This window comes from Coregonus lavaretus, assembly GCF_964263955.1.
Source record: "Coregonus lavaretus genome assembly, chromosome: 4".
NCBI classification, from domain to species: Eukaryota; Metazoa; Chordata; class Actinopteri; order Salmoniformes; family Salmonidae; genus Coregonus; species Coregonus lavaretus.
The window spans coordinates 9,631,741-9,657,029 of record NC_139991.1 but is presented as its reverse complement, the minus strand read 5'-3'; the positions used below and the strand labels follow the sequence as shown (position 1 = coordinate 9,657,029).

The 25,289-nt window shown below is 41.7% G+C and overlaps 1 protein-coding gene across 1 annotated transcript in view; it reads right to left on the bottom strand.

Moving 5' to 3' along the window:
* Nucleotides 1-5,945: 5,945 nt before the first annotated feature.
* The window catches only part of LOC311128569 (liprin-beta-2-like), a 43,090-nt gene continuing 23,746 nt past the window's right edge, over nucleotides 5,946-25,289 (bottom strand). Inside the window, exons 7-19 of the mRNA XM_084160755.1 lie at nucleotides 14,167-14,234; nucleotides 13,988-14,048; nucleotides 13,803-13,844; nucleotides 13,483-13,612; nucleotides 11,756-11,891; nucleotides 11,478-11,597; nucleotides 9,352-9,502; nucleotides 8,873-8,984; nucleotides 8,610-8,698; nucleotides 8,305-8,427; nucleotides 8,016-8,141; nucleotides 7,626-7,814; nucleotides 5,946-7,427 (exon numbers count right to left, since the gene is read on the bottom strand). Coding sequence (XP_084016881.1) covers nucleotides 7,233-7,427; nucleotides 7,626-7,814; nucleotides 8,016-8,141; nucleotides 8,305-8,427; nucleotides 8,610-8,698; nucleotides 8,873-8,984; nucleotides 9,352-9,502; nucleotides 11,478-11,597; nucleotides 11,756-11,891; nucleotides 13,483-13,612; nucleotides 13,803-13,844; nucleotides 13,988-14,048; nucleotides 14,167-14,234 — 1,542 coding nt within the window. The 3' untranslated portion in view covers nucleotides 5,946-7,232. The remainder of the gene's footprint in view (nucleotides 7,428-7,625; nucleotides 7,815-8,015; nucleotides 8,142-8,304; nucleotides 8,428-8,609; nucleotides 8,699-8,872; nucleotides 8,985-9,351; nucleotides 9,503-11,477; nucleotides 11,598-11,755; nucleotides 11,892-13,482; nucleotides 13,613-13,802; nucleotides 13,845-13,987; nucleotides 14,049-14,166; nucleotides 14,235-25,289) is intronic.

Genomic DNA, 25,289 nt, shown 5'->3' with positions numbered 1-25,289 from the left:
GGTAAGGGTTAAGGTTTGGGATAGGCTTAAAACTTAAATAACTTTTGATTGTTAGATTTGAACGTGCAACCTTTGGAATTAGTGGCAGATGTTTACACCCATCCACCATCACCATCCACAAAACATTGCAAAACTGAAACCTACTTGAAGTTATCAGCGCTCACTGTTGCCCCCAGTGGCCGGTTTCGACGTCATCTCCCGACATCCTCAGTCATGGATGGATGTCGAATACTGATTTCAATCTAGGCCAAAGTGTTTTTTTCTCAAAGTTGCCAGGATGTCACGTGTCCTACTTATATCAATACACTCATAACAACCTAAGCATTGTAAAACTTATATTTGATCAAATATGCCACACATAGAAAATAAGTCTCTCATTGACCTCCAAACAAAAACTCCTCACTTGGTGAGTGAAAAAAAACTAAAAACCGCCACCTGGTGGAGAACACAGATTTTAGGCCCAGTTATCCCTCTTGCTTCGACTCGTGCTCTCTGACATAGTCAACTGGGTGGGACTTCCAACTTCAATGGCTGATCCCTCCTTGTAACCCTGTTGGAGTCATGTCCAACACGGTCATCAGGAGGGATCAGCCAATCATAAAGAAGAAAATGGACTACTTCAAAATGGAGATTGCCTCAATGGCACTGCACATGCTGCCACAGACGCTATTATAGCACAGATACAAAGATGAACCTCTATCTACAGTGGGGAGAACAAGTATTTGATACACTGCCGATTTTGCATGTTTTCCTACTTACAAAACATGTAGAGGTCTGTCATTTTTATCATAGGGACACTTCAACTGTGAGAGACGGAATCTAAAACAAAAATCCAGAAAATCACATTGTATGATTTTTAAGTAATTAATTTGCATTTTATTGCATGACATAAGTATTTGATCACCTACCAACCAGTAAGAATTCCGGCTCTCACAGACCTGTTAGTTTTTCTTTAAGAAACCCTCCTGTTCTCCACTGATTACCTGTATTAACTGCACCTGTTTGAACTCGTTACCTGTATAAAAGACACCTGTCCACACACTCAATCAAACAGACTCCAACCTCTCCACAATGGCCAAGACCAGAGAGCTGTGTAAGGACATCAGGGATAAAATTGTAGACCTGCACAAGACTGGGATGGGCTACAGGACAATAGGCAAGCAGCTTGGTGAGAAGGCAACAACTGTTGGCGCAATTATTAGAAAATGGAAGAAGTTCAAGATGACGGTCAATCACCCTCGGTATGGGGCTCCATGCAAGATCTCACCTCGTGGGGCATCAATGATCATGAGGATGGTGAGGGATCAGCCCAGAACTACACGGCAGGACCTGGTCAATGACCTGAAGAAAGCTGGGACCACAGTCTCAAAGAAAACCATTAGTAACACACTACGCCGTCATGGATTAAAATCCTGCAGCGCACGCAAGGTCCCTCTGCTCAAGCCAGCGCATGTCCAGGCCCGTCTGAAGTTTTCCAATGACCATCTGGATGATCCAGAGGAGGAATGGGAGAAGGTCATGTGGTCTGATGAGACAAAAACAGAGCTTTTTGGTCTAAACTCCACTCACCGTGTTTGGAGGAAGAAGAAGGATGAGTACAACCCCAAGAACACCATCCCAACCGTGAAGCATGGAGGTGGAAACATCATTCTTTGGGGATGCTTTTCTGAAAAGGGGACAGGACGACTGCACCGTATTGAGGGGAGGATGGATGGGGCCATGTATTGCGAGATCTTGGCCAACAACCTCCTTCCCTCAGTAAGAGCATTGAAGATGGGTCGTGGCTGGGTCTTCCAGCATGACAACTACCCGAAACACACAGCCAGGGCAACTAAGGAGTGGCTCCGTAAGAAGCATCTCAAGGTCCTGGAGTGGCCTAGCCAGTCTCCAGACCTGAACCCAATAGAAAATCTTTGGAGGGAGCTGAAAGTCCGTATTGCCCAGCGACAGCCTCGAAACCTCTGTATGGAGGAATGGGCCAAAATCCCTGCTGCAGTGTGTGCAAACCTGGTCAAGACCTACAGGAAACGTATGATCTCTGTAATTGCAAACAAAGGTTTCTGTACCAAATATTAAGTTCTGCTTTTCTAATGTATCGAATTTTTATGTCATGCAATAAAATGCAAATTCATTACTTAAATATCATACAATGTGATTTTCTGGATTTTTGTTTTAGATTCCGTCTCTCACAGTTGAAGTGTAACTATGATAAAAATGACAGACCTCTACATGCTTTGTAAGTAGGAAAACCTGCAAAATCAGCAGTGTATCAAATACTTGTTCTCCCCACTGTATCTCTATGGTTGCAGCACAGATAGTTGATATGCTATTATTAACCTTTGTTTTACCAGGTATAATGTAAATCAACAACCTGGGTAAGAGGTTGAGGGGAGAGGTGGGGGTTGAATGAACCCATAGGAGATGGGGATAATTAGCTGACCATGGTATTATGATCAGCTAGGTTGGTCATGTAGCCAGGATACCGGCTACTCAAATGTATTGTAACCTAACCCTAGTCTGGTTCTGTACCTTCATAAATTATATTCTGGTTCATGTGTACTGGAAATGTGAGGCATATTATTTTGAGACACTTTAATGCATCCTTGATGGTCAATGAAACCGATGTAAACTGCTGCGAGAGAGAGAAAGAGAGGGGAGATAGAGGGGAGAGAGAGATAGGAGAAAGAAAGATAGGAGAGAGAGAGAGAGAGAGAGAAAAAAAATCTACCACAGACATTTACAGTAATTAATCCACAACATGCATTCTAGGTCATTGTCTCCACGTCCACTTACCCAGAAGTGGTAATGAATTATGTTGATGATTGGTGCTCCACTAGTAAACTAGACTGCACATACAACGCATGGCACTATGCATCTACACAGAACTGCATAGGAGGTCCTTGAGTTATGTACAGTGGGGGAAAAAAGTATTTAGTCAGCCACCAATTGTGCAAGTTCTCCCACTTAAAAAGATGAGAGAGGCCTGTCATTTTCATCATAGGTACACGTCAACTATGACAGACAAATTGAGAATTTTTTTCTCCAGAAAATCACATTGTAGGATTTTTAATGAATTCATTTGCAAATTATGGTGAAAAATAAGTATTTGGTCACCTACAAGCAAGCAAGATTTCTGGCTCTCACAGACCTGTAACTTCTTCTTTAAGAGGCTCCTCTGTCCTCCACTCGTTACCTGTATTAATGGCAGCTGTTTGAACTTGTTATCAGTATAAAAGACCCCTGTCCACAACCTCAAACAGTCACACTCCAAACTCCACTATGGCCAAGACCAAAGAGCTGTCAAAGGACACCAGAAACAAAATTGTAGACCTGCACCAGGCTGGGAAGACTAAATCTGCAATAGGTAAGCAGCTTGGTTTGAAGAAATCAACTGTGGGAGCAATTTTTAGGAAACGGAAGACATACAAGACCACTGATAATCTCCCTCGATCTGGGGCTCCACGCAAGATCTCACCCCATGGGGTCAAAATGATCACAAGAACGGTGAGCAAAAATCCCAGAACCACACGGGGGGACCTAGTGAATGACCTGCAGAGAGCTGGGACCAAAGTAACAAAGCCTACCATCAGTAACACACTACGCCGCCAAGGACTCAAATCCTGCAGTGCCAGACGTGTCCCCCTGCTTAAGCCAGTACATGTCCAGGCCCGTCTGAAGTTTGCTAGAGTGCATTTGGATGATCCAGAAGAGGATTGGGAGAATGTCATATGGTCAGATGAAACCAAAATATAACTTTTTGGTGAAAACTCAACTCGTCGTGTTTGGAGGACAAAGAATGCTGAGTTGCATCCAAAGAACACCATACCTACTGTGAAGCATGGGGGTGGAAACATCATGCTTTGGGGCTGTTTTTCTGCAAAGGGACCAGGACGACTGATCCGTGTAAAGGAAAGAATGAATGGGGCCATGTATCATGAGATTTTGAGTGAAAACCTCCTTCCATCAGCAAGGGCATTGAAGATGAAACGTGGCTGGGTCTTTCTGCATGACAATGATCCCAAACACACCGCCTGGGCAACGAAGGAGTGGCTTCGTAAGAAGCATTTCAAGGTCCTGGGAGTGGCCTAGCCAGTCTACAGATCTCAACCCCATAGAAAATCTTTGGAGGGAGTTGAAAGTCCGTGTTGCCCAGCGACAGCCCAAAACATCACTGCTCTAGAGGAGATCTGCATGGAGGAATGGGCCAAAATACCAGCAACAGTGTGTGAAAACCTTGTGAAGACTTACAGAAAACGTTTGACCTGTGTCATTGCCAACAAAGGGTAAATAACAAAGTATTGAGAAACTTTTGTTATTGACCAAATACTTATTTTCCACCATAATTTACAAATAAATTCATAAAAAATCCTACAATGTGATTTTCTGGATTGCTTTTCTCAATTTGTCTGTCATAGTTGACGTGTACCTATGATGAAAATTACAGACCTCTTTCATCTTTTTAAGTGGGAGAACTTGCACAATTGGTGGCTGACTAAATACTTTTTTTACCCCACTGTACATACTAACCAGGAAACGAGGTCAAACACTTGATTTAGACAATGTCTATTATATGTATTGTAATGAGAATGAAAGGTGGAAACATTGGAAAAAATGGTTTACCTTTACTCTGAGCCTTTGTTTTAAAATACTTGTCTAACATGGTTATTCCTCCTTTGTTATTCAATTCTATAAAACTCAAATAAAAAGGGAATCCAATCTTGAGACATGTCCTTGCCTTTTTATTTTAAACCAGTAGAGGGCAATGTTAGACCAGGCAAACAGATCACAGGACTGACTTTTTTTTAATTATTAACATCTCCTTTTTCTTGTTTCAGATATAGTCATGAACTATTCTTTGACAGAGATATAATTGTTCATATTGAACAGATGAAAAATAACTTTTGCTGCCATGTCTACAAAATCAGTCGTGGACTGATGAGTGAAATGATCACCTGAAGCTGGGATAAATCATGTGACATTCCTCCAACTGCTAATGACGAAACACAAGCAAATTCCTAATGTGAATTGCCATAGAATGTTTTTCAACAGTTTTATGCAATAAAGATCACGTCATCCTGTTTGTACTTTTCAAGAAGTTGGTATTCTAATAGTGTCTGAAATGGCCATTCATGTTTTGTTCTTCCAATCCAACTGTTGGATACGTTGGCCTTTTTTTTTTTTTTTTTTTTTTTTTAATAGATATGAAGGAAGTCACTCAATGTCATAATTAACTGAATAACATTTTTGAACATGTTTGATCAAAGAAGTTGCATTGATATGCTGTGTGTGTATATATATATATATATATATATATATGCATACATACATACATACATACATACACACACACACACATAACCGGTCAAAAGTTTTAGAACACCTACTCATTCAAGGGTTTTTCTTTATTTTTACTATATTCTACATTGTATCATATAATAATGAAGACACAACAACACTATGAAAATAACACATATGGAATCATGTAGTAACCAAAAAAAGTGTGCAAAGCTGTCATCAAGGCAAAAGGTGGCTACTTTGAAGAATCTAAAACATAATATATTTTGATTTGTTTAGCACTTTTTTGGTTACTACATTATTCCACAGTTTTGAGGTATCCACGGTTATTCTACAATGTAGAAAATAATACAAAAACAAAAACCCTTGAATGAGTAGGTGTGTCCAAAATTTAGACTGGTACTGTATATATATATATTTTTTATTGCCATTGATTTCCCTCTATCATAGCTGAATAAATGGTGTGGGGTTTTGACCGAAACTATCCTTCAGAGAGCCATCCTCCACTTAATTTCTTCATGAGGGTGAGTACACAGAGGGCTTTCTGGCACTTTCTGCTGGTTTGGTTTCTGCTTCTCACAAGTTCCAAAGCAGAATCTGTTCACAGCATTGTCTCTTTACAATGGAATAACACATAGGTAGACTACACAGATGTTAAAGCATGACTTTAATGATGGACCTGAGGATACAATGAAGACCATAATGTTGCAATAATATGGAGAAAGGAGCATGGTACGTAACAGTAGTCCAACATACTGAATAATACTCCACCTAGCAGTTATAACTTGAGCCATAGCGTCACTGAAACACCATGGGGGAAAATTAAATACTGTATTATAAAGAACACATCTTTAGCTCTCTGAAAAACAATGCTGAAACTCACCATGTTGTCCTCAGTGTCTGAGCTGGAGACAGAACTGTCCTCAGTGGATGCCTGATGGAATATTATCAGCATTCTGAAAACTTTAGCATTCATGGCTTACCAGTCACGTGATAGTATACAACAGTAAACATGCAACAATGCTGTAAATTCAGGTGCGCATTGTCTGAAATTTTTTTTGAAGCCGCTGTAGCATTATTATTGTCTATAATCCATTATGTTTGATATAGTAGAGTCAGCAAGAGCACTTTGTTTCAAAGAGTCAATATTGGTTAGTTTGGCCTTTACCCCAATAATGCATTTAGGATTTAGGTCTAAAATTAAAATGAACTAAACTATCAAACATGCAGCATACAAAAAACAATCACCTGCAAATTATTCTTTATTTTCAATTTATAATTATAGGCCAATTGAGTGGTTATTGTGCGCAAACCTGCATTATCATGAGAGCACCTTGTATACTGTGAATTTTTGCAAGTTATTAAATATGACCAAATAAATCAAACAAGCTTATATAATTGGTATTCATGTGTACATTGTACCATAACTCAAGAAAGGCAGTTGATAGCTAAGCTGAATCCAGCAAGGTAAGGAGGAAGGCTGCAATGGTCAGTAACACATCATGTTGATGTTCTGAAGCAATGGCAGAAGAAAGAAGAAAGGAAAGCTGAATCCATTTCATTTTGCCAGGAATGCAGAGCGGCTTTCAAAGGGAACCATTATACAACCGTAACATTATGAATCATAATTTAGCCTGTCAGGTCAGTCATGATTTCAACATATCCAGGTCAGTTACTTGGTAAGCATATCCAGCAAATACCCAATTAGCACATCCAGCTGATATTCATTATATGTACACACACACACACACACACACACACACACTAGCTTGTCCAGCGAATCACCATTTGGTGATAAAATCACTGCGTTAGAATTTCCACCGAATCACAAAATCAGCACCTTGATTCAGGGAGAGCGGGAGCGTGTTCACAAAGGCATGTGGGGCGGGGTTAAAAGCTGTACGATTTGCAGTCATTGGCTGAGGGGAGCATCAGTGTCAGCTTTTGGGCCCCACCTGCTCCAGTCTCTCTGGCTCTCTGTCCAGGATGGGGCTGAGGCCTCGGACCGCTGCGAACGGCCGGTGGGAAACCCCATTCATGGCCGAAAGGCCCCCACTGTCTATAGGGCAGATGTAGTCCGCCAAGTCATCCGGCCTCCTCTTCCTCAGGTGACTGAAACCAAGCTTCTTGGGCTGAAATAATACAGGAAGAAAGGGCTTAAGCTAGGGTTCTCTGTACACAATTTGTACATTGAAAAATAACTACTGCGGATTATATCTAAAACTCTCAATAACAGCAAATTAGGCAGATTTCATTAAAATGTACACAGTGCTCACAGCACATTATACAGTAATCACAGGCCTTCTTCCATGGACACACAGCAGTCGTACCCGGACTTTGGCGGTGGTGGTGAGGGGTGCATGGCCGGTGGCGTTGGCGTACTCCCGTTTCTCCAGAGTGGCCTGTGTCCCCACCAGGGCGGTAAAGGCGGTGGCCAGGTGGCGGCGGAGCAGGGTCTTCTGAGGGGGGATGTTCAGCAGCATGGCCAGGGTCTCAGAGGTGAACCGCGGCTCCAGAATCTAAAGTACAGGGGTAGAGGAGAGGGCTGGAGCTCACTCAGGTAGGAACACATCATTTTTAAGTGACTTAGGCTGCATCCCGATTCTCCACACTTCTTCCAAAGTGTGGACTTGCAAATGACGGGGGGTGTGCAACTGCACACTTCAAAAAAGTTTGGGGAATTGGGACGCATACATGGTTCTGAGGTGCAGTCCACTCACAATGAGACCTCCATGGACCCCACTGCCCCGTAGGTTGGGTGCATACTCAGCCAGGTCCACTGCCCGAAGCCACTCCATCACACGATGGTTGGACCATTGGATCACCTCTGAGGGAGAGGGGTTCCTCTGACCAGGGAGAGAGAGAAATGAGAGAGTTCATCCACTGAGCAGTAAAATCTTATCATTAAACAAATCTTAACTAATTTCTCATCCATCCTTCCAACTTTTGCTTCTCTCCTCAGTCACTCATTTCCCTCCTCCCCCCACTTCAGGGTCCCCTCCCTCTCACCTCCTCCCCAGGCCTGCGTCGGAGGCAGTGGGGGTTGAACTTGTTGACGTGTAGGACGTGGATAGCACACTTTATACTGAGGTGATGGAGCTGACTGGTCACCTTCAGGGAAAGCAGGTCATTCTGGGAAACAGTTCAATTACTTTAGTTCAGTAGGTAAGCTAGGGTGTATTCACTGTAGTTCAGTAGGTAAGCTAGGGTGTATTCACTGTATGGGACCCCTTTTACACTAATGGCATAATAATGGTGATGATATCAGATGAGAGCACGTTAACACTTTAAAACATCTAATTGTTTAGCCTCACCACAGTGAGATACTGGAGCATCCTGCCATCCACTCGTCCCTCGTGGAACTGGTCCTTGTACTGAGGAAGGCCTATGTCATCCAACCATCCTGCATGTGACCAATCAGAGTTAACCATTTTAACTTCCTTTTAAACAAGGAATATTTTCCAACAAAATATCGTACAGACAATACAGTTGACTCATTGTGCACCTCAAATACCACACTTCTGGCAATGTCTGAATATGGTAGATTTTAATAGTACAGTTTAAGTTGTAGACGTACGTGTAACCCAGATGTGGTCCAGCTCAGAGGACTTCTCCATGGCTTTAGTACCGAACCCCCTCAGAGCCAACTGTAGTTTCTTCCTGTGTAGCGGGTGTTTGATACCCATTTCCTGTGGACACAGAAACATTTACATTAAAATAACGTTTCCAAACAACCTGCATTTGGAGCAATATGGTTGTCACTGCGTTTGTTTGCATGGAAGGTTTTACTGTGGTTTCCCAAAGCCAATCAATGACTATGTTTATAAAACATGTTCAGATCAACATGATCTTGATTCCTGCAGTGTTACATGTTCTCCAGAGAGTATTAAGACAAAGCAGCGTCCATATAAGGAATCCTGATGAGACTGACAAGTTCTGAGTGACTGACACAACCTACTTGTGACCCTGAGGCCGTCCTAATATGGACACCATACAAGCAACAATTTTGTATGTTTTTAAGTTCATCAGGGTAGCAACCCTCTCTCCCTCAATGACCTTCTCAAAGTCCTGCGGCCTGGCGGACAGGAGCGTCTGTCCGTTGTCGACCCACTGCCGGGTCAGGTTGACGTACTGACCCAGACCATAGTCCTCCAGCCAACCACACACCTGCTCCCTGGTCCACTGGCTGAATGGAGTGTTCATATCCCTGAAAGACAGAATGAGAGAAATTAGATTAAGAATCCATGAGAGAGAGAGAACACTGATAGAAAACCTTGTTTTGCTTCTGTCTACATGCATTGTATATGGCCTATTCAACATCTATACAATGTGAACAGTATTCCCTATATTGAAACAGGTGCAGTAGCAAACATGCGACTCATTTCAGGAAACTAGGCGTATGTCACGCGTCACTACTTCACAGGAGAGGCATTTGAAAGTTATTTAAAAAATTTTAAATAAAAAACACTTTTTGGCAGAAATGCATTCTGGAACATGTGAACTTTCATGTGCCTTAAAAACAAATTGTATGCCGTCTGTAAATTCCTTTATTTTTATTTTTATTATTCCAGCCTAGTTGGTTTAACCACGGAAAAAGTCAGGAACCTTCCCACTAGCCATGATTGGCTGAGATAATGGTTGGGCTGGACATGCTGAGAGATGAGTTCGGATTGTTCAGCCATGTAGCACTCTTCTGTCTATAACATGAGCTGCTTAGTATGTGTAGGTAATCCTTTCTAAAGTGGCTTTTTTTGAAAGATATCACAAAGAACTGCACAAGTTTTGCTAAGGCTCTCCACTTTCTGGAGGACCGAGTTTTGAAATCAGTGAAATTCCCGGTGGAAGCAGAGTATGATAGCTAAGGAGATGGAGAAAATTCAGGCATTTGATTGCAAATGCAGAGGGAGTCAGAAAGAGAAAGAGCTGTTGTATAAAACACCTGTCTGGATTACATCTTCAAACTAAGGGCAACAATGGCATCTGTGACAGAGAGGGAGCAGCGTTCATCCATGTATGCGGGTAAGAGAGTCTAGCTAGTTACATTTTCAGATATTATACGTTTCAAATATTGTTAGAAAGTTGTTTTCATTGCAAGTTAAAGTGTACTGTTAGCTAGCTAGCTAACGTTAGCTGGCTGGCTAGCTAGCTAACATTACGTGTATGATCTGTGTAGTGTTATTCATACCTCAGAGCCATTTACATTGCTAGTGATAGCCTAATGTCAGCTAGCTAGCTAACATTGAACCTAGCTAGTTGGTTAGCTTTAGCTACCTGTAGATTCATGAAGGGTAGCAACAATATGAGTTGGTATTATGGTTCATCGTTTAGCTAGCTACATGTCTAATCAAAAAGACTCCACTATGCAAGTAACCATTTCACTGTACAGTTTACACCTTCTAACAAGCTAGAAACTAACTACATTTTTCATAACGACAATGACAAAGTTTGATGTCGGACGACAATAGAATGTTCATGATGTCACTGCAACAACTGTATACAGACATGTCGATAGAAGTAGTATAAACCAGCCTTTAGTCTTGAAATCTTTGGTTGTACACTAGCGTACTCACTGTTTAGCACATGGCCTCACATGTGAATCCTTAAAGAGATGGGTGGGGCTAAGGCTTAAGAGGGTGTGAACGATGCTGAATGGGTGCAGGCAAAGAAGAGCTCTCCAGTAGGTGTCCCAAAACATTTCAAGGGCCTTTTTCTCAAAAGTGGGGTTACAAGTTTATCAACTTTCAAAGCAGAATTACATTCCCATTTGTTCCTCAACTGCAGTGTATGATGTACAATTTTCTAGCTCTGAGCCTCTACTTTTATCCAATGTAAAAAACACAATTTCAAATGTTGCTACATAAGACCAAATCGAGGCGGTCGGTCACATATTGGGTCACACTTTCTTTGGATAGTCCGGAATTTCCATCTGTAGATGCTCTACAGATGGTCATACTATCAACAAGCTATCTGTTGATAAGCAACTGCTTGCTAAGGTTACGGTTAGGTTTAATAAGGGTTAGGGTAGGGGTTAAGGTTAGGGTTAGTAGATATTTTACTGATAGTCCATCTGTAGATGCTCTACAGACTATCTAAATAAAGGGTTACCACATTGTTATTTCATGGCAATAATCTATTGGGGAATTAGGTGGTGTCAATGAGTTATCCCGCAAACCCAGTCTTACCGAACAGAGTCAGGGGTCCGGGTGAGTCTTGGCCCCGCTGTGGCACGCAGCCCCCCTCTCCTAAACTGGTTTGGTTCCAGGTCCTCCCCCTGCAGACCCCCTGACTGGGTCCGCCTGATCCTGGAGGAGAGGACATTATTTGATTTCATAGACATACTGTACATAATATGCAAGACTTGGGTGTCATTCACATCCGTAAGCTTGCCATTTTAGGTGAGGTATATGCTCAATTTACTGTATATATTTTATCCCAAAAAATAAATATTATACCCACTCACTTTCCCCAGAGCTTCCTGATACTGTTATTGTTCTTCAGGTGTTCTGGTGAGCCAATAGTCCGTTGACCTGACTCCGCCCCTGAAGACTGGGGTGAAAGGTCAGAAGATGAGGTGTCATCCATTTTCTCTGTCTTTCCTGTAAGAAGGGGGGAAAGATCAACAAAAATGATCTTTATTATCTAGTTGTGTATCCATCATTGAAACATTTAATAATTTCAATCGGAAGTTTACATGTGGGCGAAGGTTCTGGTTTAGCTTTCATTTGAGTTGCTCTTGAAAATGTACAATGCACGAACAAAAGCAATCAACTGGTTCAAAAAGTAATTTCTTTCCAGGGCAGCAAAACAAATAGCTGATGTTATCTTTGTGTGAAAATAAGTTTCATACAGGCAGTGAACCTTCAAAAAGACTTCAATCTTAATGACTGTCAAAAAAATAAATAAAGTGAATTATGTTTATTTCCAATAGCCTGTGGAGAGATAACTAGCACAAACATGTTAATTAGCTCATAGCTAGTGCCATGGACACCCTACGTGTACAAATCCCTGAAAGATAAACATTAATGTGTTGGAAATTCCATATTGTATGCATAGTCAACTTACACACAGCACTGACACGCACACTTACCCCACCAAACACGCCACCAGGGGTCTTTTCACAGTCCCCAGGTCCAGAACAAATTCAAGGAAACGTACAGTATTATACAGAGCCATGAGTGCATGGAACTCCCTTCCATGTTACATAGCGCAAGTGAAGAGCAAACCTGGTTTCAAAAAACAAATAAAGCAACACCTCATGGCACAACGCCTCTCCCCCATGTGACCTACTTGTTGTGTGTATGTACTGACATGTATGTGTAACTGATAGATGCGCACACACACAAACACACACATTTAAAAACATGAACATGTTGTGTATATCAATTGTAAAGTATTTTGTCTGTAATGTCTTTTTCGTTATGTGTCGGACCTCAGTAAGACTCACAGATAGGCCCACTAGGGGATTGGTAGAGCTTTGCTTTCTCATGTTTATATTGGAGGCCTTTGGGTCTAACCGACCACCCAATAGGAGAGAGAGCACATAGAAAGTGGTTCCAGCTGCTGGGCCTGTGCCGGTCCATGTGCACAGCACAAAATCCCACCTCTGCCACCAGTTACAGCTGGGAGGCCAATATAGATTAATTTTGTGGGAGGATCATATACTCATGGACTTGATTCCTGCCACTCCAAAGCCCAGGGTGGAGTTGGGGTGAGTGTGGTCCGTGAGAGAGGGTGGGGTTGTGTGGACCTTGGTAATTTAGAAAGAGAAAGTGGAATTGGGGTAAGCGTGGTCTGTGAGAGAGAGGATGGGGTTGGGTTGCGTGTGGTCGATCAGAAAGAGGTTGGGGCTGTGAACATGGTATATGTCAGCCAGTCAGGAATATCCCTGAAAACCTTTGCTCTGGCTGGGGCCTCTCCCCTATTAGCTTTGATCACAGTACAACTAATCAGAGACCTGTGTAGTTGCCCTGTCTCAAAGGGAGGACCAAGTCTTGGTCTGATCTGATATCAGGGGCTTTGTGCTCTGTGGTGTAGAAGGGGCCAGACCTAAGCACAGATGGTTTCTCAGAACAGGTCTGTCCACCAAGCAACATAAGACACATTGAATCCTACAATATATTCTGAGGTGAAGGTATCTGAAGCACTTATGGACAGTCTGTGTGGCAGGTAGTGCTTCTTTAGGCTTACTTGAGTCTCCGTCTTCACTCCCCTCTGGAGACCTCTGGCTCTGTGTCTCACTGCACTCTCCCTCTCCATTATGCTCTGGGAGGGAGGCCTTCACCGGCAGGGTCTGGTACCTGTTATCTACAGGCCCATTCTGGAGAACAAACAAAGATAAATGAAACAATTAGACCAATACAAATGTTTTATTTTACTTTTGAGTCATTGATATATTTTCTATCAAATTCTGATTGACAAGACACAAAACAATCATTGGTCAGAAGTGTAACCCAAACACAAGAAATAGAACAGTATGATATGAAAGGTGAAGAGTTTTGTAATAATACCTCAGCAGACACTTCAGCCTCTACAGGAATCACCACTACATACTAGATGTAAGAAAGGTGAAGAACAATCATTAGATGACAAGGAGTTAGTGCTGTGATACAGATTGAGGAGAAAGGTGTAAAACGCTTTCTAGTCAGACTTTCCCACTCTGGGCAGTAAAGTCAAGTGAAAATGTCTCCTCTACCTTGGGTGAAGATCCATTCTGTAGGTTGTCCATACTGCTTGATAAAAGTCGGGGCTGTCTCCTGATAAAAATACATGATCATCTGATCATTCAATTCACAACGAAATATGTTGATAAGTGCAGTCCCATAGATCTCTTAAATAAGTCAGATAAAAGGTGTTCCATTCCCAGAGTCTCACCAGAGTTCTCTCTCCTTCTGGGCTGGCAGGTGGGACACGAGCTGGGGGGATGAACTGCTGAAGGACATCTGGACCAGAGGAGAGATGGAGATAAGGACAGGGAACGAGGAATATGACTAGTGTCATAACCTCTAGTTGAACAGTCAGCAGACTTGTGGGAAAATGAGGCTTCTGAACCTTATTGGGCAGGATCAATGATGTTTTCATCCAAAGGCACTTTCTACCTTCTTCATATTATGCTGATACTGAAAACTAGAATAATTGTCAGTGTATGCTTGGGGCTGAGAGAACAATTTTTTCCCCCATCTGAACATTCCCCTTCCTCTGACCCACCTCAGTCTTTGTGTTCTCTGGGAGTGCACTGGGAGGAACTGACATCACAACTCCATGCTCCTCTTCCTCACTGCTGCTCGATGGAGTCCTCTCATTGGAAACCAAGCTTGACGGAGTCCTCTCATTGGGTACTGAGAGTATAGTGGGTGGAGCTATCGAAGAGAGAGGGTAATTGCTTCATACCATCGTGAGTAATGGAAATGTTTTGCTTTCTCTGGTTCATTATACATTTGAATGTAAGGAATGTTTTACCGTTTTGGTGGCTTTTAATTAAAACAATCAATAACTAGCGTAGTACTATGTATGGTAGGGGAGATTGCTGTTACCTTGTCTTGGGGTCACAACGTCTCTGAACTGTCTGCACTGGACTAGGAGCAGCGTGAGCTCTTCAATACGCCGGTCCTGTAACAAGGAGATTCATCCATACAGTGCCTTGCAAAAGTAGGATTTCTTCACATTTTGTGTTACAAAGTGGGATTAAAATGTATTTAATTGTCAATCTACACAAAACACTAAAATGCCAAAGTGGAAAAAATGAATAAAAATATAATAACTAAAACATAGTTGTATAAGTATTCAGCTCCCTGAGTCAATACATGATAGAAACACCTTTGGCATTGATTACAGTTGTGAGTGTTCTTGGGTAAGTCTAAGAGCTTTGCACACCTGGATTGTGCAATATTTACCCATCATTATTTTGTAATAACTATTGTTTCTTCCTGTTGAACGCGGAATGAGGGAGAGCTCGGTTTTGCTGTTTAGAAAAGTTTGTCGTTTTGAAAGTGTATTGGAAAGTTTCTTAGTAGCTAGCTACCTTTTTAGTTTGGATCCCGCAACGCAGTTGGCATCAGTTGCTGGGACTGCTAGTCTCTGTCCAGTAATCCTGCCGACCAAGGCCGGGTCTGAGGAGCTATTTAGCTAGCTGCCTATTATGCTAGCAGGGTTTTCTTCAGGGCTTGAACGCAACCCACGACGCAGTTAGCCATTGTGGCTGAGACAGCGGATTGTCCCGAGTTTGTGGCTGTATAGATCCCTGCTGTTTGTTGTTTTCAATCTTCCCTGTGACCTGCCCTGTCTGGAACTGTGAGGAGTAACAGCGTAACCTACGTTGCTAGCTACCATGACAAAGACCAAAGCCGGTGGGAGTACCGTTGAGGACAGTGGTGTCTCTCTATCACGTGAAGGATATTTTAAACAAACAAAAACAGTTATACAAGCAGTTGTTAAAAAAATAAAATAGCTTCAAGTGTTTTGTCGAAATACTGGTGCATGGACGACCTGATCAGTTCTCCCAGGGTCAGCTCAATCAGTTTATACAGGAGAACGGCAAGATGACAGCAATCTGTTAGTCATTGAGAGAGGACATCAGTTATGTGTGTGAATCCATGATAACAATGACGGATAAATCTCGAGGGACAATCAAGGCGGAACAAATGGTTGTGGACGGAATTGCTGAATCTCCACGTGACTGGACGGAGTCTGAGGACAAAGTGAGAGAAATGATCTCTGAGAAATTAAAGAGGGACCACAGGAAGATTGCGGGAGACCACGCCCACAGGACAGGAAAACCCACCACCGGCCCAGGTGACAGGCCCAGGCCGATAGTGTCAAGTTCCTGAGGTTCAAGGACAAGGTAGCTGTTTTGGAAAGAGCCAAGAACTTGAGAGGAACGTATATCTTCCTCAACAAGGACTATCCTGAAGCTGTGCGCCAGAAGAGGAAAGAACTTCTCAGCCATGAAAGCTGCCAGAGCGCGTGGGGACATTGCTTACATCCGCTATGACAGGCTCATTGTCCACCCTCCCTCCCAGAAGCCTGGAAGGGATGAGAGAGCCAAGCCTATGGGTTCTTAGCTTCAAACCCGCAGCACACACACACACCAATTGATTAATGGACTACTGAATGTATATATTTTTCTCTTGCTTTGTTTGCTCTTTTCAGTATTATGTATATATCTCTGTTTAACACTTTTTTTGTTACTACATGATTCCATGTGTTATTTCATAGTTTATGTTTTCACTATTATTCTACAATGTAAAAAATAGTAAAAAATATAGAAAAGCCCTGGAATGAGTAGGTGTGTCCAAACTTTTGACTGGTAGTGTGTGTGTGTGTGTGTGTGTATATATATATCAATCTCCCTTGGCCTATATATATATATATATATATATATTAGTGAGGGAAAAAAGTATTTGATCCCCTGCTGATTTTGTATGTTTGCCCACTGACACAGAAATTATCAGTCTATAATTTTAATAGTAGGTTTATTTGAACAGTGAGAGACAGAATAACAACAACAAAATCCAGAAAAACACATGTCAAAAATGTTATAAATTGATTTGCATTTTAAATGAGGGAAATAAATATTTGACCCCCCTCAATCAGAAAGATTTCTGGCTCCCAGGTGTCTTTTATACAGGTAACGAGCTGAGATTAGGAGCACACTCTTACAGGGAGTGCTCCTAATCTCAGCTTGTTACCTGTATAAAAGACACCTGTCCACAGAAGCAATCAATCAATCAGATTCCAAACTCTCCACCATGGCCAAGACCAAAAGAGCTCTCCAAGGATGTCAGGGACAAGATTGTAGACCTACACAAGGCTGGAATGGGCTACAAGACCATCGCCAGGCAGCTTGGTGAGAAGATGACAACAGTTGGTGCGATTATTTGCAAATGGAAGAAACACAAAATAACTGTAAATCTCCCTTGGCCTGGGGCTCCATGCAAGATCTCACCTCGTGGAGTCGCAATGATCATGAGAACGGTGAGGAATCAGCCCAGAACTACACGGGAGGATCTTGTCAATGATATCAAGGCAGCTGGGACCATAGTCACCAAGAAAACAATTGGTAACACACTACGCCGTGAAGGACTGAAATCCTGCAGCGCCCGCAAGGTCCACTTGCTCAAGAAAGCACATATACAGGCCCGCCTGAAGTTATCCAATGAACATCTGAATGATTCAGAGGAGAACTGGGTGAAAGTGTTGTGGTCAGATGAGATCAAAATGGAGCTCTTTGGCATCAACTCAACTCGCCGTGTTTGGAGGAGGAGGAATGCTGGCTATGACCCCAAGAACACCATCCCCACCGTCAAACATGGAGGTGGAAACATTATGCTTTGGGGGTGTTTTTCTGCTAAGGGGACAGGACAACTTCACTGCATCAAAGGGACGATGGGCGGGGCCATGTACCGTCAAATCTTGGGTGAGAACCTCCTTCCCTCAGCCAGGGCATTGAAAATGGGTCGTGGATGGGTATTCCAGTATGACAATGACCCAAAACACACGGCCAAGGCAACAAAGGAGTGGCTCAAGAAGAAGCACATTAAGGTCCTGGAGTGGCCTAGCCAGTCTCCAGACCTTAATCCCATAGAAAATGTGTGGAGGGAGCTGAATGTTCGAGTTGCCAAACGTTAGGCTCGAAACCTTAATGACTTGGAGAAGATCTGCAAAGAGGAGTGGGACAAAATCCCTCTTGAGATGTGTGCAAACCTGGTGGCCAACTACAAGAAACGTCTGACCTCTGTGATTGCCAACAAGGGTTTTGCCACCAAGTACTAAGTCATGTTTTGCAGAGGGGTCAAATACTCATTACCCTCATTAAAATGCAAATCAATTTATAACATTTTTGACATGCGTTTTTCTGGATTTTGTTGTTGTTATTCTGTCTCTCACTGTTCAAATAAACCTACCATTAAAAGTATAGACTGATCATGTCTTTGTCAGTGGGCAAACGTACAAAATCAGCAGGGGATCAAATACTTTTTTCCCTAACTGTATATATATATAAAATTCAGAGCCATATCCCTGTAATGCTTACTGAAGAGCTTATGTCAAGTGTTATTGAATTGTTGTGGTTGCAGGTTCACTTGGCACATATAAAGCCTTTCCTTTTGGGGTGTTGCTATAGGCCACCAAGTGCTAACAGTCAGTATCTACATATTGTGTGTGAAATGCTTGATAGTATATGTGATCTAAACAGAGAGGTCTACTTTCTCGGGGACCTGAATATTGACTGGTGTTCATCAAGCTGTCCGCTCAAGAGGAAGCTTCTCACTGTAACCAGCGCCAGGTTATTAATCAACCTACCAGGGTGTTTACAAACACTAGAGGAACAAGATCATCCACATGTATTGATCACATTTTTACTAATACTGTAGAACTTTGTTCTAAAGCTGTGTCCGTACCCATTGGAGGCAGTGATCATAATATAGTGGCTATATCCAGGAAAGCCAAAGTTCCAAAAGCTGGGCCTAAAATAGTGTCTAAGAGATCATACAAAAGATTTTGCTGTGACTCTTATGTAGATGATTTAAAAAAAGATTTGTTGGTCTGATGTGATTAATAAGGAGCATCCAGACGCTGCACTTGATACATTATGAAATTTCTTCTTCCAATTGATAAACATGCACCTGTTAAGAAACTGACTGTTAGAAATGTTAAGGCTCCATGGATTGATGAGGAATTGAAAAACTATATGGTTGAAAGGGATAGGGAAACATAAATGGCTAATAAGTGACTGGCTGACTTACTGCAAATTGAGAAATGTGACTAAACTCAACAAAAAGAAGAAACTGTATTATGAAGCCAAGATCAATCATATAAAGAATGATGGAAAAAAGTTTAAATGAAATGAGCAGAAAGACAAATTCAACTCCATCTTTCATCAAATCAGATGGCTATTCATCACTAAACCTTTTGATGTTGCCAAGTATTTTAATGATTACTTCATTGACAAAGTGGGCAAAAGTAGGCAGGAAATGCCAACAACTAACAGTGAGCCATCGTATTCATGCATAAAAAAACTAATAATGAAAGAAAAGCATTGCACGTTTGAGTTTTGTAAAGTTAGTGTGGGAGAGGTGGAAAATTATTGTTATCGATCAATAATAACATACCTCCTGGCATTGACAACTTCGATGGAAAGCTACTGAGGATGGTAGCTAACTCTATAGCCACCCCTAGCTGTCATATCGTTCATCTGAGCCTGGAGGAATGTCTTTGTCCTCAGGCCTGGAGGGAAGCCAAAGTAATTCCGCTACCCAAGTGGTAAAGTGCCCTTTACTGGTTCTAACAGCAGACCTATAAGCTTGCTGCCAGCTCTTAGCAAACTGTTGGAAAAAATGTTTGACCAAATACAATGCTATTTCTCTGTAAATATATTAACAGACTTTCAGAATGCTTACAGAGAAGGGCACTCAACATGTACTGCACTGACACAACTGACTGATGTTTGGTTGAAACAAATTGCTAATAAGATGATTGTGGGAGCTGTACTGTTAGATTTCAGTGCAGCCTTGATATTATTGACCATAATCTGTTGTTGAAAAAAATTGTGTTATGGCTTTTCAACCTTCGCCATATCGTGTATTCAGAGCTATCTAATAGAACTCAAAGGGTTTTCTTTACTGGAAGCTTCTCGAACATCAAACATGTAAAGTGTGGTGCACCGCAGGGCAGCTCTCTAGGCCCTCTACTCTTTTCTATTTTTACCAATGACCTGCCACTGGCATTAAGCAAAGCGTGTGTCCATGTATGCTGATGATTCAACCATATATACGCATCAGCAAGCACAGCTAATGAAGTCACTGAAACCCTTAACAAGGAGTTGCAGTCAGTTTTGGAATGGGTGGCCAGTAATAAACTGGCACTGAACATCTCTAAAACTAAGAGCATTGTATTTGGTACAAATCATTCCATAAGTTCTAGACCTCCACTGAATCTGGTAATTAATTGCATGGCTGTTGAACAAGTTGAGGAGAATAAATTACTTGGCATTAGCTTAGATTGTAAACTGTCATGGTCAAAACATATAGAGTCAATGGTTGTAAAGATGGGGAGAGGTCTGTCAGTAATAAAGAGATGCGCTGCTTTTTTGACACCACACTCCAAAAAGCAAGTTCTGCAGGCTCCCGTTTTGTCTTATCTTGATTATTGCCCAGTCGTGTGGTCGAGTGCTGCAAATAAAGACACAATTAAGCTGCAGCTGGCCCAGAACAGAGCAGCACATCTTGCTCTTCATTGTAATCAGAGGGCTAATATTTATACTATGCATGCCAGTCTCGCTTGGCTAAGAGTTGTGGAACATGAATCAGTGTGGAACATTAATGTGTTGGAAATTCCAAATTGTTTGCATAGTGAACTTCCACACAGCACTGACACACACACTTACCCCACCAGACATGCGACCAGGGATCTTTTCACAGTCCCCAAATCAAGAACAAATTCAAGAAAGCATACAGTATTATAAAAGAGCCATTATTACATGGAAACATGGAACTCCGTTCCATCTCATATTGCTCAAATAAACAGCAACCCTGGTTTAACCTCTTAAGGATTGGACCCTTTTTTTCAAATTTTGCCTAAAATGACACCCAAATCTAACAGCCTGTAGCTTAGGACCTGAAGCAAGGATATGCATATTCTTGATACCATTTGAAAGGAAACACTGAAGTTTGTGTAAATGTGAAATTAATCTAGGAGAATATAACGTTAGATCTGGTAAAAGATAATACAAACAAAAAATACATGCGTTTTCTATAAAAAAAATGTTCCATTGTCTTTGAAATGCAAGAGAAAGACCACAATATGGAAAGCCAAAGTATGAAAAATGTATACACTCACTAATTGTAAGTCGCTCTGGATAAGAGCGTCTGCTAAATTACTAAAATGTAAATAATATTGCAGTTATGCGCACTTTAGATTTTGTCCACTAGATGGCAGAAGTGTGCAACATTTCAGATTGATCCAGTGAAGCACTGCAATACTGGACTATTTTGTATCAAGTCTGCCCAAATGTACCGAATTGGTCAATTGATACATTTTCAAGTACATGACTATAGAGAACATACAAAAATGATATGGTAATACAAAATTTAAGTTTACACAATCCCAGGAATGTCATACATGATGGATCATTAGCTTATACACTAACTTTCACACATCTAGATGGCCGGGCGGGGTGGGTGTGGAGCCAAAGACAGCAAGGGCTCAAAGTGTAGAACCCAGTTCCTACATTTGGATATACAAATGGATTTTATCAAACTTCAGAGGTGAATGTATCAAACCAGTTGGCGTGATACGTTTTGTTGTTGTTTTGCACTCTCCTCAAACAACAGCATGGTATTTTTTTCACTGTAATAGCTACTGTAAATTGGACAGTGCAGTAAGATTAACAATAATTTAAGCTTTCTGCCCATATAAGACATGTATATGTCCTGGAAAGTTTGCTGTTACTTACAACAGTCATGCTAATCACATTAGCACACGTTAGGTCAACCGTCCCGTATACGGGACACCGATCCCTTAGGAGGTTAAAAAAACAGAAAGCAACACCTCACGGCACAAAGCCTCTCCTCTATTTGACCTAGATAGTTTGTGTGTATGTATTGATATGTAGGCTACGTGTGCCTTTGAATATTTTGTAGTTCTGTCCTTGAGCTGTTCTTGTCTATTAATGTTCTGTATTATGTAATGTTTCATGTTTTGTGTGGACCCCAGGAAGAGTAGCTGCTGCTTTTACAACAGCTAATGGGGATCCTAATAAATAAAATATTAAATAATGTCCAACATTTTCAACCTCTATCAAGATGTTGGGGATCATGGCTAGACAGCAATGCTCAAGGCTTGCCACAGATTCAAGCAGATTTAACTTGGCCACTCAGGAACATTCACAGTCTTCTTGATAAGCAACTGCAATGTAGATTTTGCTTTGTAGGTTATGGTCTTGCTGAAAGGTGAATTCCTCTCCCAGTCTCTGGTGTTAAGCAGTTTTTCCTCTAGGATTTTGCCTGTGTTTAGCACCATCCCATTTCTTTTTCTCCTGAAAAACTCCTCAGTATGTCCCAGTTTCAAGCATACCCATACCATGATGCAGCCACCACTATGCTTGAAAATAAGGGGGCAGTTACTCAGTGATGTGTTAGATTTGCCACAAACATAAGGCTTTACATTTAGGCAAAAAAGTGTATTCCTTTGCAGTGTTTTTTGTAGTATTACTTTAGTGCCTTGTTGCATACATTGTGTATATTTGTATTCTTCTTTTCACTCTATCATTTATGTCTTTATTGTGGAGTCAATAAAATGTTGATGATCCATCCTCAGTTATCCCAGCACAGCCAATGAACTCGGTAGCCATTTTAAAATCACCAATGGCCTCATGGTAACATACCGGAGCAGTGTCATTCCTGTCCTGCTGCTCAGTTCAGAAGGAGGACTGTATCTTTGATGTGTCTGGGTGGTTTACAGTTTTTTTGGATTGCTTACACACTAAAATTAAAAGTAGTACACTATTAGCAAAACCTTACACTCAAGAAGCAAAACATCAGCCCATATTTGCACAACTATAAGCACATTGTCAACCTTACACTTGTTGCAAAACTCTACACACAGTGATTTGCAAAACACTAAACACACTTAACATACATTACACACAAAAATCTATCATGAAGTCACGTCCTTGCAATACCAAAGCACTGACTGTCAAATTACCACACCGTCCAACCAATTGGTTCAACACAGTCATCAGGTGTGCAAACACTCGTTTGCTTAATTGTAGACACACCAATCAGGTGTATAAGCACTATAAAAAGCAGCAGGTGAGTTCATCGGTCTTCAAGCACAATGGAAAGAGTCAGAGAAAGAGTAAGACGAGGAGGAGGACGACGAGGAGAACGAGGAGGAGGACGAGGAGAACGAGGAGAACGAGGAGAACGAGGAGGAGAACGAGGAGGAGGAGGAGGAGGAAGGGGAGGAAGACAAGAAGGTGCTCAAAGAGGACCGAATCTGACAAATGAGATCCGCGCAACACTGGTTGACCACATTGTCAACCACGGCCTGACGCTGAGGGAGGCTGGACTGCGAGTACAGCCAAATCTAAGCCGATATACAGTGGCAAGTGTGATGAGAACATTTCGACTGGAAAATAGGTATTGTAAAAATATCATCATATCAAAAACATCTGCACGGTTTCAGTAACTGCTTACAGTACTATATTCTATGCACTATCAGCACTTCTGTTACCTTTTCCTGTGAAATTACTGTACTATTGTATACTGTTTTTTTTTCTACATAGGATTGAGGGTCAGGGACGACAAGGGGGAAGGCCTCCTATGTTCACAGAACAGCAAGAGAGGGAGATAGTAAACATGGTTTTGGCCAACAATGCTATAACACTCAAGCAGCTCCAAGCTAACATTGTCAATAACCACGCCATTTTCAACGATATCCATCAGGTCTCAACATCAACACTGGCACGCATCCTAAAAAAAAACATATTCAAATGAAGCAAATTTATCGAGTGCCTTTCGAGCGCAATTCCGAAAGGGTGAAACGACTGCGGCATGATTATGCAGAGGTATGTATTCACTTTAGCAGTGTGATCTTGCATACTGTCTCATAATCTTTTACTGTACTGTAATATGTATACTAGATCTACACTGAACTACACAATTTTGCCTGACACTGTTTTTCAGAGAGTTTTACGAATGGATGGAGAGGAGATCCAGCATGAGTTCATTTACGTAGATGAGGCTGGGTTCAACCTGACGAGAACACGAAGGAGGGGAAGAAACATCATTGGCCACAGGGCTATAGTCAATGTCCCAGGGCAACGTGGGGGTAATATAACACTCTGTGCAGCCATTACACAGAATGGGGTCCTCCACCGCCATGCCCATATGGGCCCTTACAACACAGCACTCATACTTACATTCTTGGACCAATTGCACAACATAACAGCAGCAAATCAAATCGATCATATGCAATACATTGTTGTCTGGGACAATGTGTCTTTCCACCGCTCTGCTCTGGTTCAGAACTGGTTTCAGCAACATCCACATTTCACCGTCCTATATCTTCCACCATACTCTCCATTCCTCAACCCTATAGAAGAGTTTTTCTCGGCATGGCGGTGGAAGGTATATGATCTCCGTCTCCAGGCTGAGGTACCCCTCATCCAAGCCATGGAGGAGGCCTGTGACCAGATGGAGGTAGCAGCAATGCAAGGATGGATTCGTCATTCAAGACGTTTCTTTCCAAGGTGTCTTGCTAATGACAACATTGCCTGCGATGTTGATGAAATTCTCTGGCCAGATCCAGCTAGGCGAAGAGACAATGTCTAGTTATTTTTTTAAATTTTTTTTGAACTTACAATACGTAAAGTGACGTTTGGTTACAGTATTATGAATCTCCATGTCAACATTTTGGGCGTGTTGAGAAATAAATGAGTTTCTTCAGTCTGCAACATTGGTCTTGTGTAGTGTTTGGTGAATTTACATTATATTTGTACTTTGTTGAGAGTAGCCTACTCTAATCATAGGGAAGTAGAAGTGCTAAAAGTGTTTTAGGTTTATCACAGCAGAGTGTAACTCGTGCAAACAGAGTATAGTAATGTGAAACGTGTGTGTTTCATATGGTAACAAAGTGTGGTTTTTAAAAAGAAGTGTATAGTTTTTACAAGAGTGTTTAATTTTGCAAAGGATCTGTAGTGTTTTGCTAATTGGGTGTGTGGTTGTGCTAATTGTGTGTAGTGTTTTGAAAACACGGGCCCTGTTTTGAAAATCGTGCTTAAGCAATCAAAAAAACTGTAATACATAATTCACCGCATAATTATCAACCTTACCATGCTTAAAGAGACATTCAATGTCTGATTGGTTATTGTTATCCATCTACCAATCACTGCCTTTCATGAGGCTTTTGAAAAGCTCTGTGGTCTGTAGTTGAATCTGTGCTTGAAATTCAACACTTGACTGTGGGACCTTACAAATATGTGTATGGGGGACAGAGGA